The following is a 16,058-nucleotide window of genomic DNA, read 5'->3' as shown; positions in this document are numbered from 1 at the left end:
AGCATCTTTAGGCACAAATGTATTTATATATAGCTTTTCTGAGTTTACACTATGAGGGGCTTGCCACAGTGGGTCAGAACCCATCTGAGGATATTTCTCAATGCCAAAACCCTTACTTTTTTGAGTTAAATTTTCCTGGAAAGAAGAATCTAAATTTTCTGGTGTTTTCAGCAGAACGAAAAATGTAGAATCTGAATCTGATCTATCTAAGTAAGCATACCACATCTAACACCACAGGTTTTTGAATCAACCAAGGACCCAAACCCTTGATCAGATCTGACTTCAGAGGAATTTTTTTACTGCAAGCGCCCCTTGCTTTCTGTTTTTTCACAGAAAAAGAAAAGGAGATGTGGGAGGAGGCTGAGAGTGGTATCTATTTATGAACAAGGTATCTTGGAAAGGAGAGGAGGGATGTGACAGCTATCTTTGCTGTCTCTGGGCTTAAGATAAAGAGAGGACTCGTGCCTGTGGCTGTTAGCTTGATATTTTCCGCACCGATATTTTCCACCCAGTGCTGTTGCTCAGCTTTGGTTTGCCTCTGGTACTGGCAGACACGGCTGTGGCGTGTTTCTGTGGCTTTGCGAACCACACGCCGCGCTCGAATGGGCTCGGAGGGGAGAACACGGCGTGTGACTGCTCCCCGTGTGACATTTCCAAAGGGCTCTTGGGAACCCAAAAGGTCCCCAAATCACTGAGGGTGTAATGGCTCTGGCACTCTCAGCCCACGTTACTCACACACAGGACCACATGATCTCGTCTTCCTGGAAGAAAGGTCCGGTTATCGCCAGATCTGACGCTGAGCGCTTCCTGCCGCGGTGTGTCACACATCACACCCAGCGTGGCTGCGAAAGCTGCGCTAGCAGCTTGCCAGCTCCAAAGCTGTCAACATTTTCACAAAAAGCGAGGGGGTTGTGTGTGTGTGTGTTGAAAATACTGAGCCAGCAGGACAGTCCTCAGGATCACCTCTAACCCCGCTCTCTTTTTTAGTTGTCTGATTCCCTTGGGGCAGGGAGTAGGAAGGAGAGCTAAAGGCATATTAGTCTGAGCAAAACTTTACCTAGTTCCCTGTTGAGAAAAGTTGTTAATGATTTCCCCTCACCCAAAGGACAGAAAAACACCGTAGATTACTTAACATTTTGTTTATTTACAAAAAAGCTAATCTGTTTTTTTGTACTCATCTTAGCAGCAAGATGTACTCAGTAAGAGTACAGATGTATAGTTTGGTCCTGCAGAGAGAAAATTAGAAAGGGAAAGTCCAGATAGAAATCAATCTAGCTACTGTTATCAAAAATAACAAATACATTAATAACAAAAAGAGGGTCAAGGAGAAGCTCCATCCTTTATTTGACTTGGCAGGTGAATATTGTCGTTAAGGATGAGACTGAGCTACTTAATGCCTTCTTTACCTCAGAAAGACCAGATATCCCCTGGGTTCCCACCCCCCTGAGCTAGAAGACAAAGACAGGGAGCAGAATAAACTCCCTATAATCCAGGAGGAAGTAGTTAGTGGCCAGCTGTGATACTCAGACACTCCCAAATTTTTTGGGCTGGATGGAGCCCACCCAAAGGCACTGAGAAAACTGGCAGAAGAGCTCACCAAGCCACTTTCCATCATTTATCAGCAGTCCTGGCTAGCCAGAGAGGTCCCAGGGGACTGGAGGTTAGCCAGTGTGAAACCCATCTACAAAAAGGGCTGGAAGGAGATCTGAGAACTACAGGCCCATCAACCTGACCTCAGTGCCACAGAAGATCATGGCACAGGTCACCTTGAGTGCCATCACATGGCAGGTGCAGAACAACAAAGGGATCAAGCCCAGCCAGCATGGGTTTAGGAAAGGCTTGTTTTACTTGGTCAGCCTGTTCTCCTTCTATGACAGGGTGAACTTCACTTAGTAGAAGAAGGAAAGGCTGTGGATGGTGTCTATCTAATCTTTAGTCTAAACTGGCAGCCCATGGCATGGATGTGTGTACTCTTTGCTGGGTAAAACACTGGCTGGATGGCCCAACCCAAAGAGTTGCAATGATTGGAGTTAAATCCAGTTGGCAGCCAGTCACCAGTGGTGTTCCACAAGGCTTAGTATAGGGGCCAGATGTTTTTAACATCTGTTGAAAATCTAGATGAGAGGATCAAGGTCTCTCCTTTAGTCAGTTTGCAGATGACGCCAAGCTGGGCAGAAGTGTTGATCTGCTGCAGGGCAGGAAGGCTGTGCAGAGGGCTTTGGATGAGCTGGAGTGATGAGCCAAAGCCAATGGTATGAGGTTTAGCAAGGTGCCAGGTCCTGTTAGCAACAGGGTCACAACAGCACGATGCACTGCTGCAGACTGGGGGAGAAGTGGCTGAAAATCTGCCCAGGGGGAAAGGACCTGGGGGTGCTGGTTGAACACGAGCTAGGTGTGCCCAGGGGGCCAAGAAGGCTGATGACATCCTGGCTTGTACCAGGAGTAGTGTGGCCAGCAGGGCCAGGAAAGGGATCATCCCCCTGTACAGAGGCCACTCCTCAAATCCTGTATTCAGTTCTGGGATGCTCAACACAGGAAGGACATTGAGGTGCTGGAGCATGTCCAGAGAAGGGCAGTAGAGATGGTGAAGGGTCTGGAGCACAAGCTGCTGTTGGGGCTGTTTAGCCTGGAGAAAAGAAGGCTCAAGGGTAACCTTATTGCTCTCTACAACTCTCTGAGAGGAAGTTGTGGCAAGGTAGAGGTCAGTCTCTTCTTCCAGATAATAAGTGATAAATCAAGAGGAAAATACTCCTAATTGCACCAGGGGAAGTTCAAGCTGGATATCAGGAAAAATTTCTTCACAGAAAGAGTGGTTAAACATTGGAATAGGCTCTCCAGGAAAGTGGTGGAGTCATCATCTTTGGAAGTGTTTGGAAAACAAGTAGATGTGGCACTTTGCAATACAGTTTAGTGGGCATGGCAGTATTCAGTTAAAATTTGGACTAGATAATCTTGAAGGTTTTTTCCAACCTTAATGATTCTATGGAGGAAAATAGAAAAGCTTAAGAAAGTCTACATGGGCACAGTGCAGCTTGGATCCTTGGCCCGTGCAGGATAGCAAACTGCCCATCAGAGTCAAGGGAGTCAGTGTCTCTGGGAAGATTTTCAAAGTCCATCTGGGAAGATTCTCAAAGCACAGGAAATAGCTGGGAAAGCCTTGTACTTCCCTATCTGGGAAGCTGTGTCTCCTGTTTTCTCCTGGACACAATGGAGCAGTCCGTGTCTTGAGACAGATGGTGAAGGAACTGATGAGAGGAGAGGAATAGTTCCCAAAGCCCTCCAATTAACAAGTAGGCTCAACTCCTCTGAACAGCCCTTTTCAGGTGAAATCCAAGCCAGTGGGTGACCCTGCACTTGGGACTCATAATGACATTCAGGATGCATAGTGCAATGCCAGGTAACAGTGTAGGAGCAGGAATCTCAAAGCTTGGCCAGACAGAGATAGGAAAGAATTAGCTCTAGCTGACACTCACAGCTGTGACAGAAGCATTAATAAGTTCAATATCCTTGAAATTTTTGGTATAAATTCTCTTAGAAGAGTTTTTAAGAGATAAGAAGAACTCTTAGCACATGGCTGGTATTTTCCTACTGCCGAAAAGTCCAAAAATATGGCAAGAAAATGGACAGATGGTACAAATGGTGAATGCAGGGATCTTCCTTTGCCTTACCACTTTTCTTCTGTGGCTTTTTCTAAGCCAGATCAGGGCATGTAGAAGAAGAAGAAAGCCGAAGTCTATGCTATCCCCATTCTTTGCAAATGGATTGAGGTTTTCTTTTCAGTAAAGGTGCTGATTTGTGGGTTAGTTTTCTGGGCTCATTCACCACATCTTTGCAGCTAATTAGGCAATGGTTTCCCTTCAGCAGTGGAAGGAATGGGCAGCACTGCTGTGATGTTTTCCACTTATACAGGATGTGGGATGAACTATTCTGCAATCAGCTTATCATAGTCAAATAACTCTAGTTTGCCAGCAGGGCAGAAAGGCTTTCGATTTCATGAAAAATATTGTAGCAAGAATGGGAAACTGTGTGAGTTCTTTTTACTGCCACCATCAGAGGTGGAGGAAAGAGAGGGAGGGGATTTCCCCAGTATTTTTAACTCAGTAATGGGGATTTCTTTTTTACACTGCACTGCCTAGACAGCTGATGCTATTGTGGCTCTAAGCCTGCCTTAGAGACACTATGGTCTAAAGTGTAAAGCTGGACCAAATAGCTTAGGATGTAATCTCTGATTAAAACTTAAAGTAAGGACATCATAGAAAAAAAATCACACCCTTGGTCAGTCAGGAGGAGATGCCTTCATCCATTTCATCATCAACCCCAGCACTGTTGGGCAGTGCTATTGGCCCCTGTATAAAATCTAACATCCACATCTTCAGGCATTTCTCTGTCCCATCAGAGGTTTTTAGGCCTGTATGAGGCAAACTGATCATATGCCAGCTCAGCCTCAAAGCTGAGTGCTATTTTACACCAAAATGCAGAGCATGGAAGTGCTGGCACAGTCTCCTACTAGGAGCTGGGAAGGGAAAAATGAATTAGTGAGGTTTTGAATGTCACTTGAGAAATGTGAGGAGTTTCTATGCCATCAGAGGCAGTAGTAACAGAAGAACAGATTTGCTTGTGAAGGTAAGTCCTTGCTGGCTGGGTTTCTCCAGCCTCATTAGCGAGCAGTCCTGATGGGATTGATGCTGAAGTTACATTCATGTCCTGAGGAGAGAAATTGTCCATCTAGCCTTCCCTGCAGAGGTGGCCTTTCCCACCTGTGGGTCTCCTCCAGGCAGATCCTAGACAGAGCAATGGCTGTACTGGCTTTGGAGGTCCCTCAGAGAAAGGTAGGCACCGGTGTTTGGGACCTGGCTGGAGAAGGCTGTTTTGCATGGCTCCTCATCCTGTCTTTGCATTAGAGGTGGAGGCTGTGGAGGCTGGGAGGGGGAGGAGGCAGCATTTGCTGCTGGTGGGCAGGGGTCAGCTGGAGGGCCCCCCTTCCCATTCCCCTCGGTTACACTGACAGCGTCGCTGTCCTGCAGGTCCAGCGGGTCAGGAAAGTCAGTGTCCAGCTGGCACACGGCCCCAGCCGGCTGTGAAGCTGCTTTGTCCATCACCTTCTCATCCTGCTCCACAAGCGGCATTGGTGAGGTGCCTTCCCTCGACTGGAGAGCCCCAGGAACAGCCATGGCCTGCTGGGCTTCACCTGCTGTCTCTTCCATGAAGGGGCTCTTTTGGGAGCCCTGGCTTGCCTCAATACAGCGAAAGAAGTTGTTGGGCAGCACATTCATGTCCTGTGCCAGCGTGCAGAGGTCTGGGGAGGGGAGAGCCTGGTAGCAGTCACCATCCTTGCTGCCACTGCCCTCCTGGCTGAAAGGCTCGTAGGTGAAGTAGACCTGACAGGGCTCGACCTCAAAGGAGTTGGAAACGTGGAAGAAGAAGTAGCCTTGGTTGGTGAAGCAGCTGGATCCAGAGTGCACACTGGTTTCTCTGGGAGGATCAGGAGTCAGGGCTCCCTTGGAAAGTAGAAACCGGGATTCCTGGTCATTCTTCTGCATCACCTCGAGCACAGAGATCTCTGGGATTGTGCTGTTCACGCAGTAGGAAGATGTGGAGAATGGGGAGGAGAGCCATTTCTGGTGGGGAAGAAACACAAGAGAGAGAGAGAGAGAGAGACAGTGACTATCAAAGTATAGCACTCAGAGAGGAACCAAAGGTTTCATCTACTGACTGGCCACAGCAATCAAGTGACCTCTTTGCTGTCCAAGCAAGGGTTACCAGAGATGGTGGGGAGGGAAATTCCCATTCATGATGTCTCATCTGCAGGATTTTCAGAGAGAGTACATCATTCTGTCACATTAAAGTTAAGAGTGGATCTTGTCAGGTTATGTTTTGAGATTTCTGAAGCAGTGAATTTAAGATGGAGATTTAAAATGAAATAAAGGGAATAAAAAAAGTAGGAAAAACCCTTACAAGACCATAAGATGAAGTGAAGCATGAAAAACAGTATTGAGGTGTATCTCATGTAATCTATTCCTAGGTGCTGAACAGCTTCTGATATATCCACATGGCCATATGCAGATTTCTTGTCTAAAGTGCTCTTCCAGACCCCTCTTGCCTAATTTTCACAGTCATCATGAGCAACATCATCCAGTGCATCATTATCCTTAAAAATAAACTGGTTTCAATAACATCCAAATCCATTGCCTTTATGGCTTGTAAAGCAAATTTTTCAAGTTCTTTCTGCACTGACAGTGTCTTGAGTGCACAACCCCATCCCTCTACTCTGTACTCTTTCCCTGTAGTTTAAGCTTTCTAAGTATTTTTATACCTTGGATTTTCCAAAGCTTTGCTCTTTCTGAACCCTCTGCAGTTTGTTTCCATCATTCTTAAAGCAAGATGCCCCTTGGGATCACCTCCCACGTCTTGCATCTGACGCTCCCTTTAATGCTGCACAGAGTGGTAATTGTCTCCTTGCAGCTGCCCATACTCACAGAGAGCCTAGGGGAGGGGAATAGTGGAGTGGGAAAAGAAGGGAAGCTGACAAGAATGCAAGGAATAGCTAAGTGCTATCTGGTGTGATGGCAATTCACAACAGGAGCAGAGGAGAAGCTCACAGCAGGAAATCTTGGGAAGAGCTGGGCAGCCTAGGGCAAGCAGAAGGGCACTGAAATGGGAGGGAGGGGGATCTTGAGAGGCCAAGCCCCTCCTGCAGGTCCCTTGCTGTCTCTCAGGCTGCTGATTATGGGAGCAGGATGCTGTACTTTGTGTGGTTTGCCATTTCTTTGTTCTGTAATTAGAGATTCCTTGGCTGCATGTCACATTTTAGAAGGTCAGAAAACAGAATTTGAGCAGAGAACCCAGCAGTTGGTGCTACTGTGCATATATTGTGTGTGCATGGGTAGTCTATCTGTCCTGGGCATGTGCAGCTGGGTGCTCCTTTCCCTCATTACTCCCCACTCTGGTCCCATCCCCAGCCCCATACCTGAATGTCACCTCCGTGAACCGAAACAAGTGGGGGAAAAAACTTCTCAGGGTCTGGGATGTGAATCCTCAGGATCTTCTTAAACCTTGAGGAGAAATAATGAGAAGGACAAATGAAGCAGGGCCTGGTCCTGATCACTGTCACTGTGGTGGGGGTGAAAGAATGCCCCGCAATTCACAGGTACTGCCCTGGCATGGGGGAAGAGGTAAAGTCGAGCCTGGGTTCTGTCCTTCCTCTTGAGTGGTCTGAGAGGCACTACTGAGCCACGAGATGTATAGAGGTGAGACAGATAAACGTGGCACTGGAAAATACATTCCCCCAGCCTTTTCCCTGGGGAAAGACAACCCCTGGTTTTTCTGGTTTCTTCCCTGTCTTGCCTGGTCACTTTAGCCTCTCCACCTGCCCCCTTCAGCCCCTGTCCTGATGACAAGCTGAGCAGGCCTCCCTTGTTTCCAAGTTCCCACTGCTGTGCGCTGATTTTTCTCTGTTTTGCTATCACCACAATGGCTCAGGACCATGTGGCACAGAGCTCTGCCACAGCTCTCTTTCCTCCCAGATGCATGCTGCATGGCATAGCTGGGGCACACTGTCTGCGCAAGTCATCTGAGTGAGTATGCCTTGCATTGTCCAGAGGCCTCTCCTTGCTTGGAACCAGTGTGTTGTCATCCTGAGGCAGCCTGGAGTGATCTAAGCTGCTCCTCAGCTTCTCAGAGTGGTTGGATCATCTTGTCATCCCTTTGCTGAAGCTTTGCTGTAGGATGTTGTAAGGAAAAACCCTCCTGACCTCTGGAGGCAATCAGTGTACTCTCTGAAGTATCAGAGCTTGCTAGCTCTTGCATATAAACTACCTTACATCACTGCAGATGCTATTTTTATTCATGCATGTCTAATCCTTCCTTGCATCTTACCTCAGCATTATTCTGCACTCAATTCCCCTAGGTTGATTATACTTTGTGGAGAAAGGAGGCCTTTTTAATTCCCTCTGTGCTGTGCATCTAGGACTTCCTCAACTTTGTGTAGTGACTCAGGGTAAAATAGTGACCGGTGATTTTCTCAGTATCAATCATCCCTCAGCATGGTTCTCTGTCTTTCCTTACACAGAAACCATCCAGCCTCTGCAGCCTCATCCCTGAGAATGTTTGTCCCTGCTCCCTGCCATGAGTATCAGCATGAATATCAGCTTCTTTACCCCTGGCCTGAGATGAGAAAACCTGTGACTGTTTCTAACCTTCTGCCAAGCTGAGAGGTCACTGTTCCTATTATTGTGTTGAGTAACCTTGTGAGACACTTTCAGTCCTTAATAAAAGCAGTGTCTGGGTAGAAACACTGGCAAAGAGGTCTTGAAGCATCGTGTGGGTTTTATCAGTGTGTAAGGACTGCACAGACCAGGGAGAACAAGAATTGTGCTCCTCACTCAGCAGTTTTGCCTGCAGGCCCAATGTCATCTCATCCTGCCTGAGCTCTTGCTGGAATGTTTAAATGAGAAGGAAGTGGTAACCAGGCTTGCTTGGTCCTCGCTACAGGGAGAGTTCCCAACCCGGTGACCTGCTTTTGAAGGGACAATTTTGATGCATCCCTGCCAGGAAACTCCGCTCTAACCCCTGGGTAACAGATGTGATGAGGCAGCTGTTTTAAACTTAGCCAGGGCATGGTACCAGGTCACAGGAGAATGGCACAATACGACAGTGCTGGTGAAACCACATCATCTTGGGTGGTGTTATTTTTCCACAGGCAAATATCAGTCTCAGGAGTTTGGGCTATAAACCATAAATTAGTTTGCTTAAAGCCATCTCTATCCTGAGCAACACCAGGTGAAAAACAATCTGAGTTTTGAGAATACCCACAAGATACAGGAGAGGAACAGAGACGTAAACTTAATTCTCAATTACCATTTCAGGGTGCGTAAGTTAATGAGGAAGGCGGTCCCAATGATCACAAAGATGAAAGTGCTCACTATCAGAACTGGCAGGACTGGCTGGGATGCTCCTGCAAGATGAGAAAGAATGAGAAAATGGCTGTTAAAATCTAACCAGGATTCTGTAGGTAGAAGCTGCAGCCCTTTCATGGCTGTTCAAGGTGATCAAAGTGGGCCTTTGTTATAATTTTATATAATATAATATTATCTAGAATTTTAATATGCAGGTCAATATATGTGAGTTCTGCTGTGTTGTGTAGGATGCCTTTGAGCTGATATGGGTTTCAGAATCTAAGCATTGCTTAATAGATAATTTGTGCTGAACAAACAAAGCTTGAACTCCCTGGTCATAACAGCACCACAGCTAGGGGTGGCCACAGATGAGGTGGCACAGTCTGCTAATTGAGGTGTCCACCAACCTGTTTCATTGCTAAGGAAAGCAGGGACTCCTAAAACCAGCTAAAGTGGGGTTGGAGGCTTGAAACAGCATTAATGGTCAGTGGGGAGAGGGAGTCATGGGCTTCACAGGTCTCTGAGAAGGCAAGAAGATAAGGATAGAGAAGTTTAGGGATCAAGGGACTGGCTTCTTTCTTTGGGTAAGTGTGGGGAAACATTAGGAGGCTAGGAAGGTTACAACTTTACACTGTATTTTAGTACTTGGATTGTAGGGTTAGAACAAAGAGACTGGGCTCCCACGTTGCCAGGGCTGCCAGCACTCCTCAGGCTTGTTTGGCATCATCTCAAACATTCCTTAATCCGTCTCTTTCACACGTATCTCCCCAGTGCACCTTTGCTTGGTCTTGCTATTCTGTGCCTGTTTCCTCTGCCTGCCCCTACTCTCCTCCCACCCCTCGTGTCCCTCGGCCTGGTCATGCAGAGAATCTCCGGAGCAGTTAGGAGAGAACAGAGAAAAATAAAAGATGGAGGGGACATTTTTAGCACATTCTTTCTTTCCCTGTCCTTGAGATGCTACTCAGATCACTTTGTCTCCTCTGCCTCTGGTACCCTGGTTATCTTTGGGTCTTGGTTGCTATGACAACCGGTTGTGGCTGTATCCTATTCACTGACATCACACACTGTCAAAATTTGATCGCCACAGCAACACAGTGCCCTTTCTAAACATAGCTCCTCTGTTTATACCAAGACCAGGAACAACAGGGAGGGATTGAGCAGAGGCAGGATGGGGGCAACGTGAGAAGGAATAACCTCTACCTGCTTATTTTTTGGAAATAAAGGCCACAGCCACCAACTGGAGGGCTCTTTCTTCCAAGGCTGGAAGTTCACACAGTGACTGATGCAGATCTCAGCAGACCTTTTTTGAAAGAGTCTTATCATGCTTTAAGTCAGTCCCAGTTTCCATGAGACTTTGCTTCCCAAGCTTGGTGTTCCTCAGCTCAGGAGCTGAGAGCTGTTTCACTGCATTTCACTGATGAATACCTCCACTAAACTGGGCCATTTTAGGAAGCTGGGAGAATGTTCCCAGGTAACATTAGCATCTGGGAAAATGCCAGGCTACTGCTTCTGCTGGTTAGACATCTGGCCTTACTGCTCCGGGGAAGCAGTCCCTGATTTATACCTTGTGCATTTTGCCTGGCTTCTGGAAGTCAGAGAGGATTTTCTGGGGTCAGGGGGTCTTTGCCCTTAAGCTTTGATGCTGAGATGATCTTACCTAACTGATCAGGAGGGACAGTTTTCAACCTTTCTATTACTCTTTGGTCAACACAGCTCTTCCTACACACCTTCCTTCAGCTTCTCACCCTGTTTTGGCCATTCTACATTGTTTGCCCTGAGTCCCCATTTTCCCCTCCAGGTCAGACTACCTGACTTACCCTTATGGTCAGCATGTGTCCTCCACAGGACCGGCTTGCTCCAGTCACTCCACACGCCTTTGTAGTCACTCCTGGCACTTGGCCTTGCACGGACAGCTGCTTCATACTTAGAGTTGGGTGAGAGTCTCTCAAAATTCGCCCACATCTGGTCCTGCTCAATGGGCAAGTTTGCAGCCTCCTGGGAGTAGGGCAAATTTAGAACATCATTAACACCCTGGTTTACAGCCTCACATACCCATCTTCTCCAAAACCCTCAGAGAACACTTGTCTCAAGTCCTTATACCTCGTGCACGGCTTGTTCACCCTGAAGGAAAATTCTTCTTTGCTTTGCTTTTCCCATACCTTTCAGGTCTGTCCTGAAACTGTCTAAATTTTTTTGTGACAGCACTAAGTAAAATAGGATCCCCATCTGCCTCCTTTTCATCACCAAACACTGGCAGCAGGTGACACAGATAAAAGGGCAGGGGCTGTCATCCTCCCTCCAGCTTCACCAAAACTGCTTACATCCTGAGAGGAGGCCTAGGAGCAGGTCTTGGGGGACATAAACAAGACCAGGATTCTCCAGGACTCACATGGAAACACATCCCAGCTTCCCCCTCTGTACTCACCTCCCAGGACTGACTCACGTGTCGGAACCGCACTTGGTACTCCCGCTTCCCATCCAAATAGTGAGAGGAAATATTCAGGCTCCATGTTAGGTTGGAGGTGTTTTCAGTTATGTTAACCAGCTGAAGGTCTCCTGGAGGCCTCAGCTTTACTGGAAAGAGAGAAGAAGCAGGGCTGATGTCCCCATACTCTGTCCGTAACAGGACTGCACACCAAGCCCCTCAGCAGCAGGACACCTCCTTGAGATGGGTAAACTCACACAGCCAGCAAAACAATGTCCCTAGCAGATGTTTTTCTTCTGGCTTAGTGACCTGAATCCTTTCAGCAAAGACTGAAACATGCCAAAGCTGTCTTAAAGAAGGGTGGGAGCACATAACTAGAGGGGGGCAGAGGAAGAGCAGCAAGACTTTCCGTCCTTCCTGCAGCACACATTTTTCATGAGGGCAGCTGAACTATCACGACCTGTTTGAAGCCAGATATGGGACAGGACAGGGTGTGGCTGGCATGGCACTGCATGACAGAGGAGCCAGTGGCAGGAATCAACATTGTGCTCATTGTAGCAGGGGACAAACAGACAAAGGCCTAAAATCAGCTGTGGGTGTTGCATAGGAGTGGATGAGGAAGGAAAATTAGCTATCCTCTCATGGGGAAGCTTCAGAGACCAGAAGACAGATAAGTACTCACTATTTGCAAATGGTTTGAAGTTTTTTATTTGTTCAGGTATTTTGGTTTTGTTCTCTCCAGTGTGGCAATGGACAGACAAGTTAAGACTGTCTGCAACGGTGAAGCACTGATTCTGCAGGGAAAATTAACCATTAGTGACAGTGAAACCTTGTGAATAAGCATTCAAATTTCTAAGCATTGCCTACACATAAGATGATTAGGCATACTTGACAATAAATATGGAAGGTATTTGTGGCAGAAAGGCATAAGTCTCAGTGTTGAGTGAGGTACCAAAAATTTACATTTCATGTGGTTGGATTTTTTTGTTTGTTTATTGACAAGAAGGGCACAAAATATTGTGATACACTAGTTTCTTGGTATTCCTGTGTATGCTGACTAAGCAGGAGAAAAAGTTACTCTCTATGGATTATATTTATTGAGAAATTTTATTTTTACCAGAACATTTTATGTTCCCTGGTAAAACTGAGACCACATTAGTATTAAACTTGACACTTGAAATGCAGTGATGCTGAAGGGCCACATACATCATACAGTACTGAATAAGCAACAGAGAAATTAGCTTGATTAGAAAGAAAAGATTTTGGAGCTATGTACCAACCCTGCAATTTGTCTTTGCACATGATATGCAAATGTATGAAAGCCTGTCTGTCATTAGAACTGGTTGTGACTTTACCAATAAAAATATTAACTCAAATTTGGGTGGGTGTTTTCTGAAAACATGGGAACTGCAGTGATACTGGATGTGACTGAAGGAAGTACATAATGGATCCAAAATAAGACTGATTTAAATAAAGAATAATAGGTGGAAGATTTGCATCACTATTAGCTCCAGTGATGTGTTGCTATTGCATCTTGCATTAGACACATCTAACCACATTTCACAGTAGCTAATGATCTGGAAAGTGGTATTGATAATTTCTAGGAAAAAGAGTTCAAGAGATGACCTCAGAGCTGGTGGAGATGCCCATCCCTCCTCAGAGGAAGAGATTTGGGCCAAACACAGGTGACTGAGACATGGGACACTGCTGATGATCTGTCTGTCCTGCAGCTCTTCTGCACGTGTCAGCACAGCTCACAATGAAGCCAATCCCTCCTGCAGGGGAACCCACGGGAGGCACTTATATCAACAATACACATCAAGCCCCCTCCCAGATCTGGACTCAGGGATTAGGTTTGCCCTTTTTATACAACCCCTGGATGTTGCACTGTTTATACACCCAAAATGCATATGTAAATCCATTCTCCTTTGTCCTTAGCCAGGACTTCGCAGATGAATTACTCACATTAACATTTTGGTTGAAGGTTTTGATGCATCTCCTCAGTCCTGTCATATGCTCTGCCTTGGGTAACTTGCAGTGCTTCTTGGGTTTTTCAGATGAGGGACGTGACTCCAATGGAAAGCTATAGCTGGAAAGTTATGGCTTTGCAGTTAGTCAAATACTGTGTAATACTAAAGGGCTTTCAAAGCATTTTACATTCTACTGTATTTGCTGAACAGGTTACAGGAAATATTCAATCCTACTTTCTCTCCCCATTGTATGACTCAGACAAATTTTATGTGCTGGCACATAGAAGTCAATGCACCCCAATTATTTCAAGGCAAAGATAACATCAGATTTCCAGTTTCAAAGATTTCACAAAATCCTCTTCCTATTGTCTCTGCTTCCTGTTGATATCAGAGGGCATACAGAGCCCAAACTCACCTACAGCAACACGGCCCTGGAAGACAGATGCCTGTTTCAGCCCCTCTAGGCTTTACAGGTCTCCCTCCAGACACTGACAGTGCTGTAGGATCTCAGATACTCAGTGACATGCACCTTCTGAGCCAGGTCACATCTCAGTCAGCCAGGACAGTACACCTCAAGTGGCAGCACTACATCAAAACCTCTCTTCTGTCCTGACAAGGGAGCCCCAGCTGAGCTCTGGCGTGGGGTGTGGCAGGGTGGAGAACATCTCTGGGGCTGCAGCTGGGGCAGCATCTGACTGAGGCTCCTCTTCCAGCTCTAAGGTCACATCAGGCCTGGGACTCGCTGACAGTGGGGAGGGTTCCACATCCAGCCCCAGTTCCAGCCACAATCTCTGATTCACACCCACGGAGCAACATCAGTGTTTTAGCTTTCTAGGGACATGCACCAGCCCCAAGATATTTGTCCATCTAACCCAGCTGGAGGTGCCTCTATGACAGTGACAAATAACCCCCCCAGTGACAGAACCACACTGAGCCTGTCCTCAAGGCAGGCACCCAGGGCAGTCCTGGGCTTGGCTGGTAAGACTCTTGGCTGCAGATGTCCTGTCTGGAGATGACAGAGACTCAGCCAGCCCCCAACGCAGTACTGGCCAAACACCTCCCCTCTGCTGGCAGGTATATGGAAGAGGAAAACAGCATGAACTGGAAGAGATGAAAGAGCCAGGGGAGAGAAAGAAGGACAATATTTTTCTTCTCTCATTATTACTCAAAACGCAACATCTCAGCTCATCCTGGCAATCGCCAAATGGCCTCTGTATAACTTCAATTCCACCCTTCTCCAGCCCCATCTCTATACATCCTCATTTTCCATTGAAAATGCCTTTCAGTCCCCAGGGTGTCTGCCAAGGAAGAAGTGAAGTTCAGATAGAGCCGTGGAGCTGGAAGATGGGTTGTGCTAGACAGTTCGGGACTGTCAGATGGCAAACACTGAGCAGTGGCTGCCAGCATCTCTGCCCACATGGAGATATAGAGTTCAAGACAAAACACCTCAGCTCTCTCCACTACACCTGGCCTGAGAGGGGGAACCCTACATTTTTGTAAAGTGGCATTGTTTTCCCTCAGTCTCTCCAGTCACCCACCTGTCACAAAAGCCTTTCTTTGATAAAATCTCCAGCTGGCATGGTGCTTCAGCCAGGTCCCTGCCCGGGTCCCAGTCGCAGAAGAGAGCTGCCCGAGAGTCATACCAACAAGTGAGACTGGAGGCACCTGCCAGCAGAGAAGAGACAAACAGCAATGTGGCTCAATTAGCAGTGATGCTTGGAATTAATCACCACCCCAGACAATGCTGCCCCATCCCAAACTACTGACTGAATCCTCTGCTGGCACGTCCATGTAAGAAAGTCAGCGCCACTCATTTCTCTATATCTTTGTAGGCTGAGTGCTCATCAGAGACCTGTAATATTGCAACCTCCTCTGGCTGCACATTACAACACAAACATTGCACAGCAGCATACGTGGGGCACACACTGCCCTGGCTGACTGCCCTCCCTGTTCACCCAGCTGGCACAGGTGAAAGGAATCGCTTCTTACCTTGTGCTGAGTCTGATGCCCACGAGGGAGGCATGAGGCTGAACAGGCAGAGGTGAGACAGAAGCAGCAATGGGGGCTTCATCAGTACTGGTGACACACTGAAAGAGAGAAGACACCCCCACAACACAGCTCAGCAATGGAACTTAGGAGGATGTCAAGATGTCATCTCACAGGAGGCATCCACTGTCCTAGGATGCAGTATCAGTCTTGTAGGTCCAGAAACTCATATCCCTTTCACTCCGGAGCCTGCACCTTTCCCACAGCACCTCGCTGTTCTCCTGCCTTGGTGCTCTGCTCAGCAGGGAGGCTGTTCACAGGGCAGCACAGGGGCTGTGTGCAGGAATCTTGTCCTCTGCAAACCCGAGAGTGAGCGCGCAGCAGCCCGTGCACGCTGCCTCAGGCTGCCTGCTGACTCAGGTAGAGAGTGCTGCCTCGGCTGTGCACAGCTTGCGCTTTGAAGAGCTGCTTTTTTTGGTAAACCCTAGGGCTGAAATAACTAGGTGCTTGCTGAGTAAGAGGGTCCCTGGATGCAACTGACAGAAGTCAGTTGCAGAGCTCATGGCTTAGGAGACAAGTTTTGAATAGCATGTTTGGGACAGGTGGGGGAATCAGGGAGAAGAAAGTGTTTACCATGTTCTAGAAAGTGAAGGCTTTACCATATAAAAAAATATTACATAGTAGTGTACAAACAGTGCATCATCCCCTCCAAGTAGACCCTTTCTCTGCCTTGGAAGTTAATGATTTTAGGTGTATCAGAAAATTTGGGCTTTGTAATTAGGA

The 16,058-nt window shown here is 47.2% G+C and overlaps 1 protein-coding gene across 1 annotated transcript; it reads right to left on the bottom strand.

Moving 5' to 3' along the window:
* Positions 1-4,281: 4,281 nt before the first annotated feature.
* On the bottom strand, positions 4,282-15,391 carry IL2RB (interleukin 2 receptor subunit beta). Its single transcript, XM_064732264.1, has 9 exons — positions 15,279-15,391; positions 14,824-14,954; positions 13,285-13,389; positions 12,002-12,113; positions 11,320-11,468; positions 10,712-10,889; positions 8,857-8,953; positions 6,968-7,052; positions 4,282-5,618 (listed from the first exon to the last, which is right to left on the bottom strand). Exons 1-9 carry the CDS (start codon positions 15,358-15,360, stop codon positions 4,782-4,784), a joined length of 1,776 nt encoding a protein of 591 aa, XP_064588334.1. The 5' UTR covers positions 15,361-15,391; the 3' UTR covers positions 4,282-4,781.
* Between the last annotated feature and the right edge of the window lie 667 nt (positions 15,392-16,058).

Source organism: Zonotrichia leucophrys, chromosome 1A (genome assembly GCF_028769735.1).
Source record: "Zonotrichia leucophrys gambelii isolate GWCS_2022_RI chromosome 1A, RI_Zleu_2.0, whole genome shotgun sequence".
In the NCBI taxonomy this organism is placed as follows: domain Eukaryota; kingdom Metazoa; phylum Chordata; class Aves; order Passeriformes; family Passerellidae; genus Zonotrichia; species Zonotrichia leucophrys.
The sequence above is the reverse complement of the archived record's forward strand: the minus strand, read 5'-3'. Positions and strand labels throughout refer to the sequence as shown.

What these genes read in the sequence shown, in the direction of transcription:
- IL2RB (XM_064732264.1), bottom strand. Translation starts at nt 15,360, where the DNA reads ATGAAGCCCCCATTGCTGCTTCTGTCTCACCTCTGCCTGTTCAGCCTC. An exon ending in CTTCAAACCATTTGCAAATA is followed by an intron (nt 11,469 to 12,001) that starts GTGAGTACTTAT and finishes CTCTCTTTCCAG; the next exon opens with TAAAGCTGAGGCCTCCAGGA. An exon ending in GACACATGCTGACCATAAGG is followed by an intron (nt 8,954 to 10,711) that starts GTAAGTCAGGTA and finishes CTCATCTTGCAG; the next exon opens with GAGCATCCCAGCCAGTCCTG.